The sequence below is a fragment of the Mercenaria mercenaria genome, chromosome 4 (assembly GCF_021730395.1).
Source record: "Mercenaria mercenaria strain notata chromosome 4, MADL_Memer_1, whole genome shotgun sequence".
Taxonomy (NCBI): Eukaryota; Metazoa; Mollusca; class Bivalvia; order Venerida; family Veneridae; genus Mercenaria; species Mercenaria mercenaria.
This window is the reverse complement of record NC_069364.1, coordinates 85,605,022-85,628,271: the sequence shown is the minus strand read 5'-3', so window position 1 is coordinate 85,628,271 and position 23,250 is coordinate 85,605,022. Positions and strand designations below refer to the sequence as shown.

The window sequence follows — 23,250 nt, the reverse complement described above, 5'->3', positions numbered from 1 at the left end:
ACTGTTTAGTTTTTCAGTTTGTACATTTGGGACTGGGTGGTTCCAATACTCCGGCTTTCATAGCTTTGAGTACCGTATAATCACCCTTTGGATATCATGTGTCTGGTTTTTATTTATTTTTTGCCATGTCCTGTGATATGCAGGCTCCTTTACTTCAGATCCCCTTTCTATATTCTAGTTTGTTTAGTTCTGCCAGTTGTTTTCTCGTTTAGGGCAAACCCATTATTCTAACATGGGACCATATCACAGGAGCTCGAGGCCGGGAACGCAGATTTTTCGGCCATATCCGGCCTTTGTGTATTGATGGAGCTTACGGCCTTTACGAATATGATCCAAAGTTTCCATACTCTCAACTTTTAAAAATTACTCACAAACTCGGGTATACTAAAAAAATCGTAAAGGCCGTAAGCTCCGTAAAATCTGCGTTCCTGACCTCCAGCTCCTGTGGGGACCATACACCGCTTTTCATGGCATTTCACACTAGTGTATCATTGAATGTTCCATGAGCATCGTCTTATGAACACGTCTGCGGATGTCTCTAAAATATTTTTTATACTTGTAATATGTGTAAATGTTGAGTTCTGCTCAACCCGGGGCTAGAGGGCGTGGACGGTAGCATGCATTTCCACTACAGTCCATTTACATGCTTAATCCAACCGAGCCTGTAATATTTTCATTTTTGGCGTGTGGAGTGACCTGTTGAGTTTCCACTTTTTCTATTTGATTATCACAGCATTATTGTTTGCGCCGTGTGGCTGCCTGTATGATCAATCAGAGCTGTTATATTTCGATCTTTTCAGATCGTTCAGCACATTTATGTTGTGTTAGTGGTACTGTTTAGTTTTGGGCTTGAGTGGTTTCAATACTTCGGCTTTCATAGCTTTGAGTCTGCTTTTTAATTCTGTCTTTTGGCATGTTCTGTGATATGTGATATGCAGGCTCCGTTATTTCAGATCCCCTTTCTATATTTCAGTTTGTTTATTTTTGCCAGTTGTTTTCTCGTTTAGGGCAAACCCTTTATTCTAAATCGGAACATACGGCGTGGTGGGGGTGGGGGGGGTTGGGGGCGAAGGCGAAGAGGGGCGGTAGCATGCATTTCCAATACCGTCCGTGAACAGGCTTAATTAAAAAGAGTCTGTAACATTTCATTTTTGTTGTGTTGAGTGACCTGTGGATTTTCCACTTTTTCTATTGGTTCTGTTCTATTCTTGCGAAGGATTTATTTTTTATAGTTATAAGAGATTGGAGAAACCATGCTAACCTATGTGCCTTTATGCTACACAGAGGTGGAAGTGGAATACGGCTATGAAGCAGAGCAGTCAGATGAGCTGACGATAAATGTTGGTGATATCATCAAGAATGTGACCATGTCAGAGGGAGGCTGGTGGGAGGGAGAACTCAATGGCAAGAAAGGAATGTTTCCCAATAACTTTGTGAATGTAACATTATGATTAATAAATTTGTTCAAAAGATGTTTATTTTTTCTAGTTAAAGATAACTTTTTGGAGCATTTAGTTAGTATTTAACTGCTGAATTTTGAAGGTTATTAAATTGTCTATAGAACAGCCAACGTTCATATTGATCAACGTTTTAACTTAAACTTTAAATTGCGAATTATCTAGTTCATTTTTGGACAACATGATTATAGATTTTGCTGTTTGAACTAAATACCCAGAAAAAAGTTGCAATAACTTTGAATTTTTAAATGCTTAAAGTCTTTTGGCATTAGCTACCTTGGTTTATTGGTAATGTTGTATAACCAGGTTATCAACAGTTATTACAAAGCGACAAAGATAGATGTGGAAAAAAGGAGTGATGTACAATCCGCAAAGAGACCGTCAGGGACAGATTTCACATACAAGCTTAAAGGTCAGTTTCATAAATTTTGCCCTATAGTTTGGTCCTTTTGGGATCATGGAGTCAATGTAATAGATCTGAATATCAGAATTCCACTTAAGCAAGCCCACCCGCTTAGCTCAGTAGGTAGAGCGTTGGTCTACGGAGTGCGGGGTCGTGAGTTCGATCCCCGGGCGGGGCGTATGTTCTCCGTGACGATTTGATAAACGACATTGTCGGTCTTATTTGATCTTATATTATCTCCCTGAATGGATGCACTGGTTTGATGATTCTCTCTTGGTCTGCTTCGCCATGCACTATGGTGTTCGTCACTGAGTACACATGCAAACGGACGGTTCCATGTGTTTTTATTTATATATCTATACATTAGCAAGTTTATGTTTTACAGAATGTTCCTCTGGTTACTGTTAATGGTAAGGTTAAGGGATTGTCCTGATGGGGAGTAAATTTATTTACACTGTCTTGTGTTTCTATACATGTACAATATGGGATTAAAAAGTGAGGTTTGTCGCCATAAAACTAGACTAAATTCCTAATGCAGTCTCAGTTTCGCCATTTTCGCCATTGACAGGTTCAAAACGAAGTCATGTCGTGTTTGTTGTTGCACTCATCTGTGTATATGTATAAATGTACTCTGTCGGCCATTCTAGGAACCCATCCAGCTGGCTTACGGAAGGTCGGTGGTTCTACCCAGGTGCCCGCTCGTGATGAAATAATGCACGGAGGGGCATCTTGTGTCTTCCCCCACCATAAAAGCTGGAAAATCGCCATATGACCTATAATTGTGTCGGTGCGACGTTAAACCCAACAAAATAAATAAATAAATAAATAATCATTCTAGGAACTGTCTGAACAACCTGTAAAATAATTCATTGATGGGAATGTCAGTAGGTATACATATAGATCTATGTGTATATATTTGCGTGTACCTCGATTTTTATGTGGAGTGCTACATGAGTGGTTGCGTTCTTTAAAAGTGGAATAAAAATTCTAGGTTACATTTGGACAAAGAGCTATAATTTTTAACGATAAAATCAAAACTTTATTTCTTTGATTTGGACTTGATTAATTCTGTTTATGAGAGCCCCGGTAAAATAACCCTGCATGGCCACTTTGAACTATCTATCTATCTATTCATACTACAGCACTCCTCTCTGCGAGTATTATGTGCAGCTGCGCGCCTGTACAAGAAGTTAAAAGTAGATTGGATAGGAGGATAAAAGTAATACACGATGTGTATTGCAAGCATGAATACAGTTGATAGTGTTAAAAACAAGAAGGATTTACAGATAAAAGCAGTTTAAAAACAGGTCTATCATGTTAAGCATTGTGTACAAGTTTGGTCACACCCTGCTTAAACTGATTCAGGGTGGGGGCTGGCACAAGTTGTACTGGAAGGGAATTCCAAAGCATTACAGGGAGTGAGGATCTGAGTATAGGAGTGGGGATGCATATATCTTGTTAGACGGGATGGGGGCTGACATAGGGAGGGAGTGGCACAGCAACCAAATCATTCTTGTAGAACATAAGGAGGCGTAAATCAGATCTCCTATCTTCAAGGGTACGCCATCTCAGCTGACATAGCATGTTTGTGACACTGCTGTTAAAGGGGAGTAGTCATGATTAACCCATCGCGCTGCCCTCCGCTGAATCATTTCGATCTGATGGATGTTTTGTTGGGTGTAACGGTTCCAAACACAGCTAGCATATTCTAGCTGTGGCCTGACTAGGGCTTTATAAGCTACTTCTCGAACTTATTTCATGATTCCAAGATCTGACCAAGGGGAAGAGACATCGATTTTTAACGATAAAATCAGAACTTCATTTCTGATAAAGAAAACTTATTATCCTTTTATATATAGAAATCGACCTCCCTTGGAATTCTTCACATGTGTCAACTGATTTGGGGGAGATACTCCGTGTGCATTTTTCCTCCGCGTTGGTACGGACGCTACTCCGCGTTTGTAGGAACGCTGAAGATGTCCGAATAGTTGTCACGTGATAATTCCGCCATTTTACTGTGGTGGAGGAAGCTACACTAATTTTGTCAAAGTTCTTTTAATGAAATCAAACCCTTCCTGACCTCGAAATGGGTAAACCATTTTATTTTTCGTTATGAATAAATTTGAATGTTATTATCATTCCATAAACAGAAGACTGAAGGCGTTAAATTAGTCATTTGCAAGGGAAATGCAAAATTCGTCTGGTTGACACTTGTTCGTCCTGTCAAATTTTCGATGCATGAATCATGTTTACACCCTTTTGAACAACTGTCAGCTTCAGCAGTTAGCAGATGTCATCATAAATAGTAACAAGACTGCTAATATGAATTAAGGCACCGCCTAGAATGGGGATTTATCTTTTATATATCCGCTTATAAAGAAACTATTCACCACTCGAGGAAAGTGAAACTTCCCTTGAAACAGTTTACATTTAGTGTCATCATACCTGTGACAGTGAATATCATATTTGCAAAATTAACAGGAAGCCGATGTGACGTTGTCGTCATTCGCTGCATTTTCACCAGCTGGTTCTCGCACTGGCTTTAGGATTTTTTGTTTGTTTACACTCCACGCTGAAACTTGACGGCCTTTACACTTCCTTGCTGTTTAAAAAGTGTTTTCAATTCCATTTACAGTTTTCATTACGTAAAAGAAATAATAAAAATCAAGTTGGCAAGGTTTACAAATTTCTGTGACTGATTCGGGGTGCTCTGTTGTTCATGCAGACAACGTACCAGTCTGCGGACTGTACATAAACCGGAACCGGAAAACATCAAAAAGATTGCCTCAGTATATTGAGACAACAAAGACAAATAGCTATATACGGATGTTACCGTCTCGGGGATATTCATCAGTGATGCTTGGCGCTGTGGATAAATCCCCTATAATTTCCTCAAGGCCTGTGTTCTGTATTTATAATTCTTTAAACCTGGGAAAAATACGATTGCAATTTAGATGAATAATATCAATGAATAATAAATAGCAATTTGTACACCATAATCAGAATTTTTATCAAGTTCTTGTTTTTCTTGGGACTGATTGGTGTGCCCCTTGGTATAACCACTGACCTTCCATAAGCCAGCTGGAGGGCTTCCTCATATGAAGAATTAAACTTCTCCGAAGTTCTGGAGTGAAGCTCAAATCAACATCGATGAGGAAGTGATTCAAAAATCAAAATCAGCGACCCTAACAACTTGGGCCACAGAGGCCCATTATGTTGATACTTAAAAAAATTTATATTTTAAAGTGAATACATCTTTATATAGTGTGGTTTTTACTTTACATTGAGTGGTCCTATCTGTATATAAAGTTGATTGTTCTTCATATGAGTGTGGTATTGGTAATTTCCTTATTAAGTTATTTGATTCTGAAGTGATATGTGTTTATATGTTGTGGTTATGTCATTATATAAAATGAATACTTCTTTATTTCAAGTGGTTATATTATTATATAAAGCGCGTACTTCTTTATCAGTTAGAGTTTTTGATGTTTTGAAATAGTTTGCAGGGATATAAATTAGCAGGGGCCCAGTATCCCACAGCCCATAGAATTTGGGCTGGGCCCCTAAATTTTTGGAGAAAATGCACATATACCTAATGTTAAACATTTATTTTTGACCGTCTGGGCCCTTAAATAAAAATAGCTAGTTTATATCCCTGATTTGTATGTTTTTTTGGTCATTAAAACAACTGTTATAATGTTGAACAATTAATTGAAATGCAATCCATCAATATTTTACAGAAAAAATATCTTTACATAGATTTTGGTAATTTGCAAATTTTTCCAATTAAGACAATTTCTGAGAGCAGTTTCTTAATTGCACTGGTCATTCCCAAACAGACCTGGGGTCAATTACTTTAAAATGTAATTAATTAAATTACAATTACATTGAGAAATGTCCAATTAAATTACAATTACCATTACATGAAATTTAGCAATGTAATTAATTAAATTACAATTACATTGCAAATTGTAATTAATTACATTCAATTACAATACCAAATGTGGTGCTTCTTACATGAACACTGCAGCAAAGTCCTTTAATTAGTACTACATATACATGATAATTAACCTGTAAACTGATTTCAGTTATCTCAAAACTGAATTTAAGTTCAAAATAAAATCTGTGTTTGCGGGAGAACATAACTCAGTCTTTCATATTATTGCAAAAGGAGCTATAAGTCAGCCCTAATTAATAGTTAATACATTGTCAAGCAGAATTCTGTTAGAGAAGATGCATGTAAAGTCAGGTATTTCTCTGAGGTCTGAATTTCTCTGAAGTTTATAGGATCATGGTTCTGCAATATGTTTCAAATTTAACTAGTATAGTTCAGTATTTAATCATTTACATTTATAACATATATTTTAAGTTTTTATCCTTGAAACTACATGTTATCCAAAGGACCACATTGAAAATAATTTGTAAAAAATCTATGAGCCATCCTGGAATAACTATGTCACTAAAACTGTAGAATACTCATAATGTCTACAATAATAATTATATTTTTATCTTGTTAGAACTGTGGTGTCAAATGTTATGTTGTTTGTATCATTTAATACAACGAATTTTATCACAGATAAAAATGATTAAACTAAATGCTATACATTTCAATTTTTGCTCTGATAAAAATCTAAATAATAATGATGCAAATAACAAATCATAATTTGATCATTTTATCCTAAAACATAGTGACAAACATCATCAAAGATTACCAGTTTGTTCTAATAAAAAAATTATATCAGAACAAAGGAGCTATGTCCAAGGGATTAACACCTACCATAATATTCTATTGTTATTTTTCACAGCAATGAAATGCAAATTAGCATGTTAAAGTGAAATGTCACTGGTAATACATATATACTATTTGTCCAACAAACTGGATTAGCATGTGCCATGTAATTGGAAAGTAATTGAAATGTAATTGTCAATTACACCTAAAACTGCTCTGTAATTAATTAAATTACAATTACATGTAATTGATAAATGACCCAATTACAAATTACATTCAGTTACTTAGGAAATGTAATTTAATTGCAATTAATTACAATTACATTTTTAATTACCCCAGGTCTGTTCCCAAAATGATGAAAAAAAGGCCTGTTGTAAGATAATGCTTTTGTTTATACTACATAGAGGTGGAAGTGGAATACGGCTATGAGGCAGAGCAGTCAGATGAGCTGACGATAAAAGTTGGTGATATCATCAAGAATGTGACCATGTCAGAGGGAGGCTGGTGGGAGGGAGAACTCAATGGCAAGAAAGGAATGTTTCCAGATAACTTTGTCAAGGTAACAGAAGCTGAAATTTTTGTGATAATAGATGCAAGTTTAGAAGCTTAAAACTTTAAATGTATATTATATTGGTGTGAAGGTACAGACCAACTACGTTTGCATAAACCTGCAAGGGACAGGGCTTTTTTTAACCAAAATTGTGACAGGACCTGGGCCTGGTCATTTTTTTTTAAAATAGCGCGGTATTTGGAAAAATTGTAAAAAAAATATTAGCAATTCTACAAAATTGTGAATAGAAATAGTAAACAAACAAAGGCCTTAATCAGTAACTCATGGACATAAATTTTTATTTTCAGCAAGGAAAAAACCGCAAATACTGATTCATTATCGGGAATATACCCGGGATTATAAGTATTTACGACTTTAGAAACTGATATTTTGGGAAAACATTTGTGTGTCTTAATAATTGAGACTCAATTTCTGCTCAGTTTTTTTAAATACCGATATTAAATGTCGCTTTTAATACGCCCGGTAATCTCCCGAATCATAACCAGTCGGTTATGTATGGAAATGCTTCTGTTGTGATTCCTGGTTATGATGGATCTAGTATAAAGTCATTATGTATTTTTCTAATATTAATGCAAATGAAAAATCTGTGAATGCTATTTGATGCACTATTGAGATTGAACAACGATTACAGACATACAAGATATGCAGCGACCAACTATTTGCTTCCTGTCAACTTTAAAAGTTGTACACATGATGATATTTCAGCGGTTCTGTGCCACCATCATCACGTTCTCCTATTGTTTTTGAACACATTTAGATTTCTTGGCGAATAATCAGAGTCAAACGTTTCAGTTTATCGTCACAAAATGTTATGAGAGTGTAGTTCAGATAGAAATGCTGCAGTTTTATGGTGTTATGATTCGGTTGGTGATGTTATGATTCTTCTGAGAGGGTTACGATTCTTCATAGCATAAAATTGCCGTAAGAATTGCATACTGTTTAAAATTTTATTTGCATTTTGATAATTTAATTAAGGTGGTTGGTAAATAAATCAGGGCACTAGACAACTTTTGGGGACAGGTACCCATACCCTCAGGAAGGGGAATTTTTCGTCGTTTTAAGACAAAAAGGGGAATTTTTAGCCATGTGTATGTTGTGACTTTCACACTTATTAATACCACTCTTTTCTATCATTTAGCTATATTTTCTGACAAATACCAACAAATAATTATGCAAATATTGTTCTTCTATATTTATTTCTTCTTAAACTTCCATTTATCAAAACTTTTGACATGATGTTTAACTCATGGTGACTGTTACATCCAACCTTATATTTCAATTTTTCTACTCTTTGAAGTAAAATGGCCAATGGCATTCTCAAGCTGAGTGTCATTTATCATTTATTTTAGTTCTTAATAAAATTTCATTTAAAATAAAGTTATTTATGGTTAAATAATTTATAAACTGTCTTTAGTATTACTTTTTACCACTGATCTGTGAACTTCAACTTGCCAAACTGAAGACAAACCATTTAGTTCAGTAGGTTAAAGTAACTACAAACAATTTGAAAGGTCTAACATGAGAATATAAACACCTGAAATAAGAAGTAGAACAGGACTCAGGCTCGCATGACACAGCTTTGCGTTTATCAGAAATTATCATGACTGATTGAACTGGGCACGACTTCCGTAGATTCTTTAGAATCTTGCGAGGTTGTAGTGCTTGTTGTAGGATAGGATGGGTTTTCTAATGCTTCTAGACTTTTCTGTTTAAATAAAATGTTGATTTTCTTACAACTTTCTGAGGTTTTTGATGTGATTTTTCTTCTGTAGTGTTTCTGATGATGCAACATTTTTATTTGGCAAAGGCGATATCCGAAAATTCCGAATGTATCCGTACCCGCTTTGTTACGAGAGAATTCATTGGACAGTCTATTAAGGGGAGAAGACTCGTGAATGTTTATATTGGTTTCGTACTCAAAAAGGTTCGCCATCAAGTAATTACGTACATTTTCGGGAGTTTCCTTTCAAATTTTTTTGGGTGTTTTCGAGGGGAATTTTTTTCTGAGAAAGGGGAAAAAAACATATTATTTTGAGAGGGGAATGGGGCCGATATTCGGCCCCAAAAATGGCCAAACGAGTGCCCTGTAAATGCATAGCTGAAATGTGCAAACTGTAATAATTAAAACTCAACTGGCACCTTCTGTTGTCCAAGTGAAAACATGTATCTGTAGTATGATACAATTGTTTGGACCAGAGGTACGGTTTGAGAGTCCTTCATGTTCAAGCAATTCACGGTAGAACGATTTGTATTACAGGGGATTTTGCCAGGATTTGAAGTTGAGTTTCAGCGGGGTTGGAGTTATCCAAGATTAAGCAATCTGGGTTGGACTGTACAGTGTACCTCCTATAGTTAAGAAAAAGGTAGACTCATTATAATTATGAAAGGTATTACTGCCTTCAATTTTCTAGAGGACTACAGACAATTATAAACAGTCCATAAGTTTTAAAGATTTTAGGCAGCAGTGCCTAGAATTGTAATTGATACATATATTTATTTCTTTGTAATGTTGTATCTCCAGGTTATCAAAAGTCAAGAGAAAGAGACAAAGAAAGATGAAGGGAAGAAGAAGGATGTACAGGCAACTAAAAGACAGTCTGTAAAAGACCTTGCCAACAAGATCAAAAGTCAGGTACATGAAGGTGGTCCTCCAATGATCAGAAAGAAAGGTAATTTTTAAATGTCACTGCTTCCATTTTATTCAGGCAAAAAATTACCAGTTTGTTATTTCCCTTGTATGAGAAAGAAGAGTACAAATTTATTATATCATTATAAAGGTAGTGGACCGGTAATGACACTTTGCATTTTCTGTATGATTACATACTCTCGTTATGCAAGTCGGCATTCTTCAGACCTAGATGTAGCTGGATGCCCTTATTGTTTTCCATGAAGAAATGAAGAAAGTCAAAACTGTATACGGAGAATATGTAATTTGCTGATTTTATAACAGGTCCACTACCTAAGAGTGAGATTATGGGAATATGGATATGGTTCGAAATGAAATACCAATTGGAGTCAAAAATTATTTATGCAGCCATAATACTACTGTAGAATCGTTTAATTTTTAGCTCACCTGAGCCAAAGGCTCATGGTGAGCTTTTGCGACCGCTCAATATCCGTTGTGCGTCGTCCGTCAACATTTTCTAAAAAAAATCTTCTTCTTGAAAACCACTGGGCAGAATTACACCAAACTTCACAGGAATGATCTTTGGGTGGCCCCCTTTCAAAATTATTCAAAGAATTCAGGGTTCGCACAGGCCTTGAAAAGTCCTTGAATTCGATGGTAGTCCTTGAAATCTCCTTGAAAATGACAAAAACCCCAAAAAACTAGGAAAAGTACTTGAATTTTGAAAAAAACTCCTTGAATTTGACCTTTCACTCCTTGAAAATATTCTTTCCGTAACTTTGCTTTGTAAAAAGAATTTAAGGCTTAAAATAAATTGGAGAAAATGAAAATAAATTTGTTAAATTGCAGGATCGGGTCACTCGTATGCTATTATAGTGGTCTACGGCCACACTTTATCGATATTTACAGAGTGCTATTTCTACTGTATCACCGTTTGCTTGTTTCCGTTTCCGTTTAAAAAATACGGGGAATAATAACTCGCAATTTTTAGCTATTTGCGCGTGTTTCCGGTGAATTAAAATGTGTAAGAAAAATAATCATGTTTACTCAAGTAAGCGGGAGACAAAAGACGAATATAAACAGTGGCTGAAGCCCTATAGAGCAGACAGAACGAAGTGTATTTGTACGTCGTGTGACAAAATTTTGAGGTATCATTAGTAGGAGTGCGCTAAAAAATCACAAGAAAAGCGTTAAACCTCAGCAAAATAGTGAATCACATCAATCTAATAATCGAATTACGTCATTTTCAAAGGTGTGACAAGTGATGGTTGTTTTATTTTTGCATTACGTAATAAAAGTTGTTCAAATTAGGTCGTGGTTTTGAAAAAAAATAGTGCTTGAAAAATTGTAAAAAGTCCTTGAAAAGTACTTGAATTTTGTCTCTGATATTCTGTATGAACCATGGAATTGAATTCCATGCAGAAGGAAAAACTTAAAAAATCTTCTTGTCCAAAACCACAAGGTGTAGAGCCTTGATATTTGGTGTGCGACATCATCTAATGGTCCTCTATGAAGATTGTTCAAATTATGCCCCTAGGATGAAAAGAGGCCTGCCCCGGGGGTCACAAGTTTTACATAGACTTATATAGGAAAAAACTTTAAAAATCTTCTTGTCTAAAACCACAGGACCTAGGCCTTTGATATTTGGTATGTAGCATTGCCTTGTGGTCCTCTACCAAAATTGTTCAAATTATAACCCTGGGGTGAAAAAGAGGCCCTGTCCCGGGGGGGGGGGGGGGGGTCTCAAGTTTTACATAGCCTTATATAGGAAAAAACTTTAAAAATCTTCTTGCCTGAAACTGCAAGACTTAGGCTTTTGATATTTGGTATGTTGCATTGCCTTGTGGTCCTCTACCAAAATTATTCAAATTATGCCCCTGGGGTGAAAAGAGGCCCTGCCCTGGGGATCCCAAATTTAACATAGACTTATATAGGGGGAAAAAAATCTTCTTGTTTGAAAGTTCAAGGCCTAGGCCTTTGATATTTGTATGTAGCATTGCCTAGTGGATCTCTAACAAGACTGTTCAAATTTTGCCCCTGGGGTGAAAAGAGGCCCCGTCCTGGTGTCACTTGTTAATAATGCACGGAGAGGCACCTTGGGTCTTCCTCCACCATCAAAGCTGGAAAGTCGCCATATGACCTATAACTGTGTCGGTGCGACGTTAAACCCAACAAAAAAAAAAAACAAAAAAAATTATATGAGTTATATAGGAATAAATACTTCAAAAATTATCAGATCATATTTCCTAGACTGTTTAATTATAATTACCTGATGACCCCAAGCGATTAGTGGTCACTTGACTGTGACCTTGACCTACTGACCTACATTCTTGTTTTTTAAGATAAAGCCTTGAAATTTGGATGATGTGTACAGTTTTGCACACCGATCTTAAAACTGACTTTAGTGACCATGATTGTGTCCTACTGACCTACTTTCTAATATTTTAGCATCACTTTGCCATTTTAAACATGTGGCTCATATTACTCAGGTGAGCTATTCAGGGTCATCATGACCCTCTTGTTTTGGCATTTAATTTTGTGGTTTTGGTCTAAACAGCTATGAATGAATGGATTTTAACTTTTGAAGATCAGATAAATGGGAAATTTTATATATTTGTTTGGATTTAATTTCATGGATTGACTCAGTGACAAAATCAGTGAAAATAAGTCTCCCACAAATACCGTAGTAGTGGTTTTACAGTATTTCTCTTATTCTATATCCAGAGCCTGCCGCAAAGAAAAAACGGGCAAAATGTGTGTATTCTTACGAGCCTGAAAATGATGATGAACTGAAACTAGAAGTTGGAGATGTTTTAGATGTACTTAAACAGGTATAGCAGTTTTTAGCTCATCTGATTTTATGGAAAAAAATGATGAGTTATTGTCATCACTTGATCGGCGTCTGTGTCAGCGTCGGCATTGCCTGGTTAAGTTTTATGTTTAGGTCAGCTTTTCTCCTAAACTATCAAAGCTGTTGCTTTAAAACTTGCAACTTTTGTTCACCGCCAGTAGCTGACTCTGTGAAGCAAGAAACATAACTCCATCCTGCTTTTTGCAAGAATTATGACCCCTTTTGGACTTAGGAAATATCAGAATTTTTGGTTAAGTTTTATGTTTAGGTAAGCTTTTCTCCTAAAGTATCAAAGCTAATGCTTAAAAACTTGCAACACTTGTTTACCATCAATAGCTGACTCTGTACAGCAAGAAACATAACTCCATCCTGCTTTTTGCAAGAATTATGGCCCCTTTTGGACTTAGGAAATATCAGATTTCTTGGTTAAGTTTTATGTTTAGGTCAGCTTTTCCCCTAAACTATCAAAGCTATTGCTTTAAAACTTGCAACACTTGTTCACCATCAGTAGCTGACTCTGTACAGCAAGAAACATAACTCCATCTTGCTTTTTGCAAGAATTATGGCCCCTTTTGGACTTAGAATATATCAGATTTCTTGGTAAAGTTTTGTATTTAGGTCAACTTTTCTCCTTAACGGTCAAAGCTATTGCTTTAAAACTTGGAGCAGTTATTTGCCATTAAAAGCTGACTCTGCACAGCAAGTACAGTAACTCAACATTGTTTTTTTGCAAGAATTATGGCCCCTTTTGGATCATATTTCTTGGTTAAGTTTTGTGTCTAGGTTAGCTTTTCTCCTAAACTATCAAAGCTATTGCTTTAAAACTTGCAACACTTGTTCACCATCAAAAGCTGACTCTTTGCAGAAAGAAACATAACTCCATCCTGCTTTTTACAAGAATTATGGCTCCTTTTGGACTTAGAAAATATCATAAAAACACACAGGTAGAACAATATTTCTATTATACAGAGACAAAAAATCAGTTGAGCGTTTGCACCCGCAGGGCGGTGCTCTTGTTATCAGTTATTTTCTTTTAAAAGTCATCGAAAATGCCCAGTTGAATCTTTCCCTAGTTAAGGTTCTGTGTACCAAAGAATTTATCTTTTTCTGGCTATATTAAAATGTCCATTTAATGAAAGGTATACTTCACCTACAGTATATGTAACCTTAAGATTTACAATTTATGTTTATTTACAGTACTATGCATTAGGTTTGAGATACAAATGTAGGTCACACTTAATACAAGCATAGCTGAACACAGTATAAATGTGTATTATGGCTAAAAATGTGGAAGTATTTTTTTAAAAGTTGACTGTTACTGCATGACATCGAATGTAACTACATACACAGTTGATATATATGTTTAATATTTGAAAATAAATACATTTCTATGAGGATTATCTACAAATTTGAAGTAAATATCTAAATGATAAAATATTTTAACAAAAGATAGACACATGTACCTGTTTGATGTCTACAATAGAACAAGTTAAGCTGTGTAAAGTACAGTACATGTTTAACTATATTATGCATTGGCAGGAAGAGGAAGGCTGGTGGGAAGGAATACTCAGTGGCAAACAGGGCATGTTTCCGTCCAACTTTGTCGAGCTTATAGATGAATCTGCAGAATCTGCTGAAAATACAGAGAACAAAATTGGTATGTGTATAATATGTAGCCAATGTTTATTGGTATGTTACAGGCTTGAAATAATTAATGGTATCGTATGTATACATTCTGTGATACATTTATATATAAAATTATAATGTGTAAAGATGTTTGGTTCAGTTAAAACATGGTGTTACAAATACTGTGACAGTAAATTGTTAGTGATTATGACTGTATTCAGCCCTTTTTCCGGCAATAGGGAGGAAGCATTAGCCTTTCAAATTGGGATATACATGTGTTGTAATAGCCTGTTTCGAGAAAATGGTATTATATTGAAACAGGGTCTTTTTATGCTCCCTGTAGGTGGAAGATATAGTTGCCACCTTGTCCGTCCTTTTGTCTGTCAATCTGTCACACTTCTTGTCTGGAGCATAAAGTTCTCAAAAAGTATTGAAGGTACTAAGTTGTAACTTCACACAATGATAGAGCTCATTGAGAAGAAGTGCATTGATAAGAAAACAAAACTCTAGCTGACCCCATTTTTGAATTATCTCCCTTGATGTAAAAAGCTTGTCCGGAGCCTAAGTCAAAAACTGTGAAAGGCATTGACTATAGTATAGATAAAGGTCAGTTAGAGGATATGCAGTGTCAAAGGACTGTAACTCAAGCTGACCTCATTTTTAGCTCACCTGTCACATAGTGACATGGTGAGCTTTTGTGATAGCCCTTCGTACGCTGTCCGTCATCTGTCCACAGTTTCTTGTGAACACGATAGAGACCACATTTTGCAATCAGTTCTAATCAAACTTGCACACATTTTGTATTGGCATAATATCTGTTTTGCTATTTTGGCTTTTGCAGCCATAAAGAGACTTCATTTATGGTTGGATTTTACACAAACTCAATTAAACCGAGTCTGCTATTATTCTTCTTGGTTGCATTCTTTGCTTCCAAAGGATCTTTTTACAGATTTTATTGCAAAATATCTTTAACAACTATAGATCTTGGATTCCATGATGAATTCATCAGATCCAATCATAGGTTCTGGAGATACGGCCCCTGATTGACCCCTGAAAGAGCTAAAATTTGTTACATTTTACCTTGTGAACACGATAGAAGTGACATTTTACATTAGATTTTATCCACACTTACACACAACTTAAGTCACAAGATCTTGGTTCCTTTTGAAAACTGCACAAAGGTTCTAGAGTTACTGTCCCTGAAAGGGGCAAAATTTTCTATTTTGGCTCTTTCAGCCATTTAGAGATTTTATTTATGCCTTGATTTGATGCTAACTTTATATGCGTGTAACATCATATAATGGTCGTCTATAAAGATTGTTCAAATTATGCCCCTGGGGTGAAAAGAGGCCCTGCCGCGGGGGTCACAAATTTTGCATAGACTTATATAGAAAAAAAAACTTTAAAAATCTTCTTGTCTGAAACCACAAGACCTAGGCCTTTGATATTTGGTATGTATAATTGCCTTGTGGTCATCTACCAAGATTGTTCAAATTATTACCCTGGGGTGAAAAGAGGCCCTGCCCCTGGGGTCCCAAGTTTTACAGAGACTTATAAAACTTTAATAATCTTCTGGTCTGAAACTTTTAATATTTGGTATGTTGCGTTGCCTAGTGGTCCTCTACCAAGATTATTCAAATTATGCCACTGAGTTGAAAAGAGGCCCCACACAGGGGCCCCAAGTTTTACATAGACATATAAGTAAAACAACGTCAGCGTGTGTTGTGTGTCATGCACCGTGCGCCATCTGTCAACATTTGCCTTGTGAACACTCTAGAGGCCACAGTTGTGACCAAATATTTATGAAACTTGGTCAGAATGTTTGTCTTGATGATATCTCTAGCTCAATTTCGAAACTGGGTCATGTGGGGTCAAAAACTAGGTCAGAAGGCCAGATCAAAGGAAAAGGTTGTGAACACTAGAGGCCACAGTTGTTACTCAATCTTTATGAAACTTGGTCAGAATGTCTGCCTTGATGATCTCTAGGTCAGGTTCTAATCTGGGTCATGTGGGGTCAAAAACTAGGTCAGTAGGCCAGATCAAAGGAAAAACTTGTGAACACTCTAGAGACCACAGTTGTGACCCAATCTTTATGAAACTTGGTCAGAATGTTTATCTTGATGATCTCTAGCTCAGTTTCAAAACTGGGTCATTTGGGGTCAAAAACAAGGTCATTTGGCCAGATCAAAGGAAAAGGATTGCAAACACTCTAGAGGCCACAGTTGTGACTCAGTCTTTATGAAACTTGGTCAGAATGTTTGTCTTGATGATGTCTAGGTCAAGTTTGAATCTGGGTCATATGGGGTCAGAAACTAGGCCAGTAGGCCAGATCAAAGGAAAAGCTTGTGAACACTCTAGACGCCACAGTTGTGATCCAATATTTATGAAACTTGGGTCAGAATGTTTGTCCTGATGAGCTCTAATCTGGGTCATGTGGGTTCAAAAAATAGGTCAGTAGACCAGATCAAAGGAAAAGCTTGTGAACACTGTAGAGGCCATAGTTGTGACTCAATCTTTATGAAACTTGGTCAGAATGTTTGACTTGATGATCTCTAGGTCAGGTTCGAATCTGGGTCATGTGGGATGAAAAACTAGGCCACCTGGTCAAATCAAAGGAAAAGCTTGTGAACACTCTAGAGGCAACAGTTGTGACTCATTCTTTATGAAACTTAGTCAGAATGTTTGTCTTGATGATTTCTAGGTCAGGTTCGAAACTGGGTCAAGTGGGGTTAAAAACTAGGTCACTAGGCCAGATCAAAGGAAAATCTTGTTAACACTCTAGAGGCCACAATTTAAGTTTGAATCTCATGAGAATTTGTCAGAATGTTTGTCTTGATGATCTATAGGTCAAATTCGAATCTGGGTCATGTGGGATCAAAAACTAGGTCACCTGGTCAAATGAAAGGAAAATTTTGTGAACACTCTAGAGGCAACAGTTGTGACTCAATCTTTATGAAACTTGGTCAGAATGTTTGTCTTGATGATGGTCATGTGGGATCAAAAACTAGGTCACCCTGTCAGATCAAAGGAAAATCTTGTTAACACTCTAGAGACCACAGTTGTGACCCTATCTTTATGAAATCAACTCTGGTGAGCGATATAGGGCCATCATGGCCCCTTGTTTAAGATATTTGAATAACGTGTACAGTTTTGCACACCGATCTCAATACTGACTTTCAGTGACCATGAATGTGACCTACTGACCTACTTTCTTAATATTTTATCATCAGTTTGACATTTGAAACATGTAGCTCATATTATTCAGGTGAGGGATCCAGGGTCATCATGACCCTCTTGTTAGATGTTTGCTTCGGGGAGCATCCATCGGTGTTACCGTTTCTTTCTATACACAAAGATTTACAGCAGAGCTAAACTTAAATGGCTTTCAAAGTTGAAAAAAAACTCATTAATTCCTTATTTGTGAAATAAAATTTCCAGATAAAAAAAGATTAAAATTGGGAAATTTCTTAGTCAAAGTTGTGAAAAATAACCTTTTCAATATCACCCTCTGTTATATGAGTATGAAAAGCTCTGGTCGCAACCAGTATAAACCCTTAGCCTGCTGGTGGCAAGTGATTCTGCCTTTGTGATCAGTGCAGACCAAGATCAGCCTGCACATCCGTGCAGTCTGATCCATGGTCTGCAGTGTTCGCCATTCTGTCAGTATCTTTTTTGGTAAGCACCCCTTTTAACAGTTAATGGTACTGTCCAAATTGAAAGATGGATAAGTTCATTTAAGAAATTTAGCAGGGTAAGGGTTAAACTTATGAATGAGGATATATCAGATATTATAACTGTCCCACATTAGCATTTTCAAATGAAGAAATAGTTTAGTGGAGGTCTGTTGTATTCTGCCTGCCCAAGTCACCTTTGTGCAGATTAAGTATAACCCCTTTATAAATATAGGTTTAGGATAAGCAACTAGGCAGTTGTTGTGGTGGCCTTTATTTCTTGTTATTGATGTGGTTGTAGATAAACAGTATTGTTTTGATTCCTTAGAGACAGACTAATAAAATATATTGTCTGCATGATTGTTGTTGATACATTAATTTCACTTACCTTCGAACTGTGCTGAAATGTTTGGTTCTGCTATAGTTAGCTGATCTTAGTTTTGGAGTTATCTGTCCACTCAATTTGGTACCAATATTTTATACATATTTTGCAGAGAACACAGAAGAGCATTTGATCAAAGGGAAGAAAATACAGGGGGTTGGTCTAGGCAATATATTTGGAGATGGCCCCATCAAATTGAGAAGTACAGGGGGCAAGAAACCTGGGGATAAACCACAAGAACCTCCCAAGGTAAAATGCAACATACAATACAACCTTGGTAGAAAGAAAACTGCTGGTAAACTAAGTTGTTTTTATTGTATAGAGTGGATGGTGCTCTGGAGGGACTAATGGTATAATGATATATCATAGTATAGGCAGTGGAACTAAAAATACAAACTTCAGGTAGGCACTACCTACTTTAGATATTGTGTAGTTGCCTGCAACAAAGTACACAGTCTGAAAAAAATAATTAAATATCATTTTCTGAAAAAGAGCTATTTGAGCTAAAAAAAAAAAAAAAAAAAAAAAAAAAAAGTTTCCAGATAAAATTTGGAAAAAATGGAGACAACTCTGCTAAAACTTTATTGTAGGCATAGGTGACTGTTGACCTAGTACCTCGTGCAAACCATGCACTTTTTACCTGTAGGCATGAAAAAAGTATGCATAATCGATACAAGGATAAGCAGTCTGAAAAGAAATCTATGTTAAGATCAAATGGGAAAGTGTGACATTTTATGTGGTTAAATTTGTCAACTAACAGACAATTTTCTTTAAAAAAAGTCAAAGTCCACAGAATTTCACAAGGTAAAATATGTTGAAAAAGCTACTGTTGGAAAGAGAAAGAGTCTCTGTTTCCAATATATATATAGGCACTACCTACTTTAGATGTTGTGTAGTTGCCTGCATCAAAGTACACAGTCTGAAAAAAATACTTAAATATCATTTTCTGAAAAAGAGCTATTTGAACTAAAAAAAAAAAGATTACAGATAAAATATGCATCAAAGTATGGGGAAAATATCCAGAAATACTAGAAAATCAAAGAAATCAATTTCAGGACTGTTAGATGCATGACTGTGTTATCATGTATAGCAGGTAACATAGATAGCTTATTTTTCTATTGCATTGATATAGACAGGATTAGGATTGACAAATGGTGTTCACTCACTATAAACACATTGTTTCCCTTGTGTAAAGAGGGTTAGGGTATTTCTCTACATAGTAGGAATGAAAATATTTGTCTTTGTAGGTATGTTTGGAAAGAGAATAATTGTTTATGTAGGTAGGTTTGGAAAAAGAATATTTATCTTTGTAGGTAAGTTTGGAAAGAAAATAATTGTTTATGTAGCTAGATTTGGAAAGAAAACATTTGTCTTTGTAGGTAGGTTTGGAAAGAAAACATTTGTCTTCATAGGTAGGTTTGGAAAGAAAACATTTGTCTTTGTAGGAAAGTTTGGAAAGAAAACATTTGTCTTTGTATGTAGATTTGGAAAAAAAACATTTCTCTTTATAGATAGGTTTGGAAAGGAAGTATTTGTCCATGTAGGTGGATTTGGCAAGAAAATATTTGTCTTTGTAGGTAGGTTTGGAAAGAAAATAATCATCTTTGTTAGTAGATTTTGCTGTTTACAGTTGAGAATCTGAATAAAAAAGTTATGAGTTCAATCCCTGGGCAAGGTTAATCTCGAAAGGATACAATGTGTCTAAAGTGAACCAGTCTGCACCTTGATTCATTTGGGCAAGCTGTTAGGTACTTAAATGGAGAACGACTCCATACTGGTAGATTCTTGGTAAACTGTAGGGGTGGGCGATATACCGCGGTAGACCGGTTATTGCGATGTTTTTTCCGACGATACGATATTGCGATATGATTTTCGAATACCGATTATTTTATAACATTAAGTAACACTAACGGAAACCAAGAAGATTCACACAAAAATCCTTTTCTTGCCAGCACGATTCAACTTTGTTTTCATTTTTCTCCTTTCATTTCCGGTGCAGGTAGCAGACTGGTTTACAGCTATTTTACGGAACCAATTCCACATAATAAAACCAATAAAAACATTTAGATAATTATAATATTGTATTTGTCAGCGACTCATTAGTAATTTTTCTATCAACTAGAATTTATTATTCATACAACAGCTATACCACTTTCCTCGTTTATAATCGGTGAATTGAGCAACCTGTGTTATATGATTGTATCCGTAAACCGAATGTAGTGCCGCACAATAAACTAAATAATATTTTAACGCAGTCTACTTTCGCTTTTGAATATCCGGTAATCGGCGTCATAGCAACTCCCCATAATCTAGTTAAAACTTTTATTTTTTTGTTTACTGGTATTTTTATTTATTGAGAAGGTCAAGCAAACACTCGTGTTGTTGATACTCATTTTTAATTGAATAAATTTGAAAAAAAAACCAGTATGATTCGTCATGAATTTGTTCATTAAATAACTGGTACAATATATTGCAGTATATTGCAATATCCACATACAATATTGCAATATATCGCAATACCAATTTTCGTGGCAATACCCACCCCTAGTAAACTGGTTAGTTTAAGCTGTTCTATAAACTCAAACACAGTGTATGATAAAATAGGATAAAAAATGTGAATAAATTCAAGTTTGAAAATATGATACAGTATGTTATGTTTACTAAGTGACAAGGAATTTAGGTTTGACTGTAATGTAGCAAGCTGTTGTAGGTCTAGGTCAGACAGATATAAGGTTATTGGGAAGATTTTAGTCAAGAAGGAAACACTATGTTCTTTAAAGTAAGTAGATTTTTTTTTCAATTATTTTCCTGATCAATAGATTTTAGACAAAAGGCTGTTAGTATAATATATAGTAGCTTGCTGATTTGTTGGAATATTTTGATGTCAGATTGTATTGAGCAAGTAAGTTTTCATTAGAAATTTTGTACAGTGCAACCTCTCATGGTGAACACTAGTTTGAAATTGAACTATGTTTGTTGTAAACATGCTGTTGCTCTAGATAATGAATGGTATTTATTCAGAAATTTTTATGTTGACAGGCATAGAAAGTGTCTGTCCTTGTAGCGATATTTGTTCTTTGGAGATGTTGTTAACTAAGGTTGTAAGTTCATTTCCTTTGCAGAAAATAGAGAATTTTTACCAGGTATGACTTCTGTACATGTATACATGTATATCTTCCCAGTCTGTTACTGTGACTTCAGTCTTCCATGTTTTGGAGAAGTGTTTTTCATGATTTAATAAAAATGAAAATACTATCAATGAAGTCTGATTTACAGAAAAGTTACTGATCTTTGTTATATTTATCCTAATCTATACAAAATATTTATTTTTCAGTTGATATCTGTTATGATATATGTTAAGTTCATATTTTCTAATCTTGTTAAATAGCTAAATGTATAATACTTAACAGTGTTTTCTTTACATAAATATTTAGATAGTTGCCCATTTTTTGTGCTCTGTATTTTTGACTGAGCTTAGCTGACAAATACTGTAATTTTAAACTGACATTTTTAGCTCACCTGAGCATGAAATGCTCATGTTGAGCTTTTAATATTGTTTGACGTTAATTGATAATCTGTCATCTGTCCATCATCCACAATTTATTTCAAGAACATCTCCTAAACTGCTATGCAAATTTCAACCAAACTTTAAAAGGATGTTTTTTGCATGGTCTGCCTTCAGATTTCTTCAAATATTAGCAGGGTTTTCCCGGACGCAGGTTTTCTGCGTCCCTGACGCGCTTTGACTGCTTTGGACTCGCATTTTGTAGTGCCTCTGCGTCCACTGGACCCGCAAAATCGGTTACGAAACTCCTTTGCACTGAAGCTTCCTTTGCGCAGATACCCATGTAAAATGCGCAGTTTTTTTACCACCGGGACCATCCCCGAATCGTGGGTGCTCATTATACACAGGTATAGACGATTTTCCAACTTCAAAACAAGTTTTGTTATCGATGTTCGCCATTTTGGTAAAGGGAAACTACTCTCCGCGCTAACTGACACCGCTAAAATCTAAGATTGCCGTTACGTTCCGTAAAAGATCGAATGGTTTATTTTTCTATTAAACAAAATTAATTTCATATAAATTTAAAGTATTTTGATGAAAAAATATTAATAAATCACAAAAATTATGATACTAATTAAGGATCGAGTATTAATCTTTAACTAAGATCAAACTGTGAACAACATAATTGACACGATTTGACACTTAATTGCCGGGTAATTACTGGCTATTTGATCATAACAAAAAGACTGTCACACCTTTGTTATCATCTGGATTGAAAAGCTCATGCCATTTTGAAAAGATACCATTCCGAATACTGAATCAGCTGCTATCTAAATTAAAAAGATACAAGTTCATTCGGTTTTAGGATAAATTTTTTTTAGTAATAATGTCCATTTTCAAGATCAATAATTTGTGGACCCCCAAAAATTATTAGGGACCCTTAAATTAGCAGCCATGGGAGTCCATGGACTCCCAAATAAAAAACCCGAGGGAAAACCCTGTATTAGTCATCCATGCAGAATTCTAGTTGCCAAGGCAAACAAAGGGAAATTAAAAAAAAATAATCTTAAGAACCACTAGTCTAATTTTGAAGTAATTTCACAGAATTCTTCCTTTGGAGACTCTCTACCAAATTCATTTAAATCATTATGTTTCATTAAGAAACATGGCTGCCATCGGGCATGAGTAATTTTCCCTATATATTTTTGTATGAAAATCTCTGAAACTACTCTGGTTTCAAAATGATTTCCAGCAATGTCACTTGGGTGACCCTCTACCAGAAATTCCCTCAAAGAATTTTGTTTTCTTTAAGCCTTAGCCTGCTGGTAGCAAGTGTTTCTGCCTTTGCGACCAGTGCAGACCAAGCTTGTTACCATGGTTATAATTTGAGGGTTTGAAGTCTACATTCTGTATCCACAAGCTTTGTGTA

The 23,250-nt window shown here is 35.6% G+C and overlaps 1 protein-coding gene across 11 annotated transcripts in view; it reads left to right on the top strand.

The window, feature by feature from the left end:
- Positions 1-1,733: 1,733 nt before the first annotated feature.
- Positions 1,734-23,250, top strand: part of LOC123552352 (SH3 domain-containing kinase-binding protein 1-like) — a 92,801-nt gene continuing 71,284 nt past the window's right edge. For 8 of the 11 annotated variants that reach the window (XM_053541869.1, XM_053541865.1, XM_053541868.1 and 5 more), the window contains exons 1-7: positions 1,734-1,869; positions 6,994-7,148; positions 9,682-9,829; positions 12,511-12,617; positions 14,177-14,294; positions 18,429-18,565; positions 21,439-21,459. In XM_053541869.1, coding sequence (XP_053397844.1) covers positions 1,749-1,869; positions 6,994-7,148; positions 9,682-9,829; positions 12,511-12,617; positions 14,177-14,294; positions 18,429-18,565; positions 21,439-21,459 — 807 coding nt within the window. In that variant the 5' untranslated portion in view covers positions 1,734-1,748. Of the gene's footprint in view, positions 1,870-3,865; positions 3,951-6,993; positions 7,149-9,681; positions 9,830-12,510; positions 12,618-14,176; positions 14,295-18,428; positions 18,566-21,438; positions 21,460-23,250 lie in introns of those variants that run through there. The other 3 variants (XM_053541864.1, XM_045341954.2, XM_045341955.2) reach the window with 2 other exon arrangements.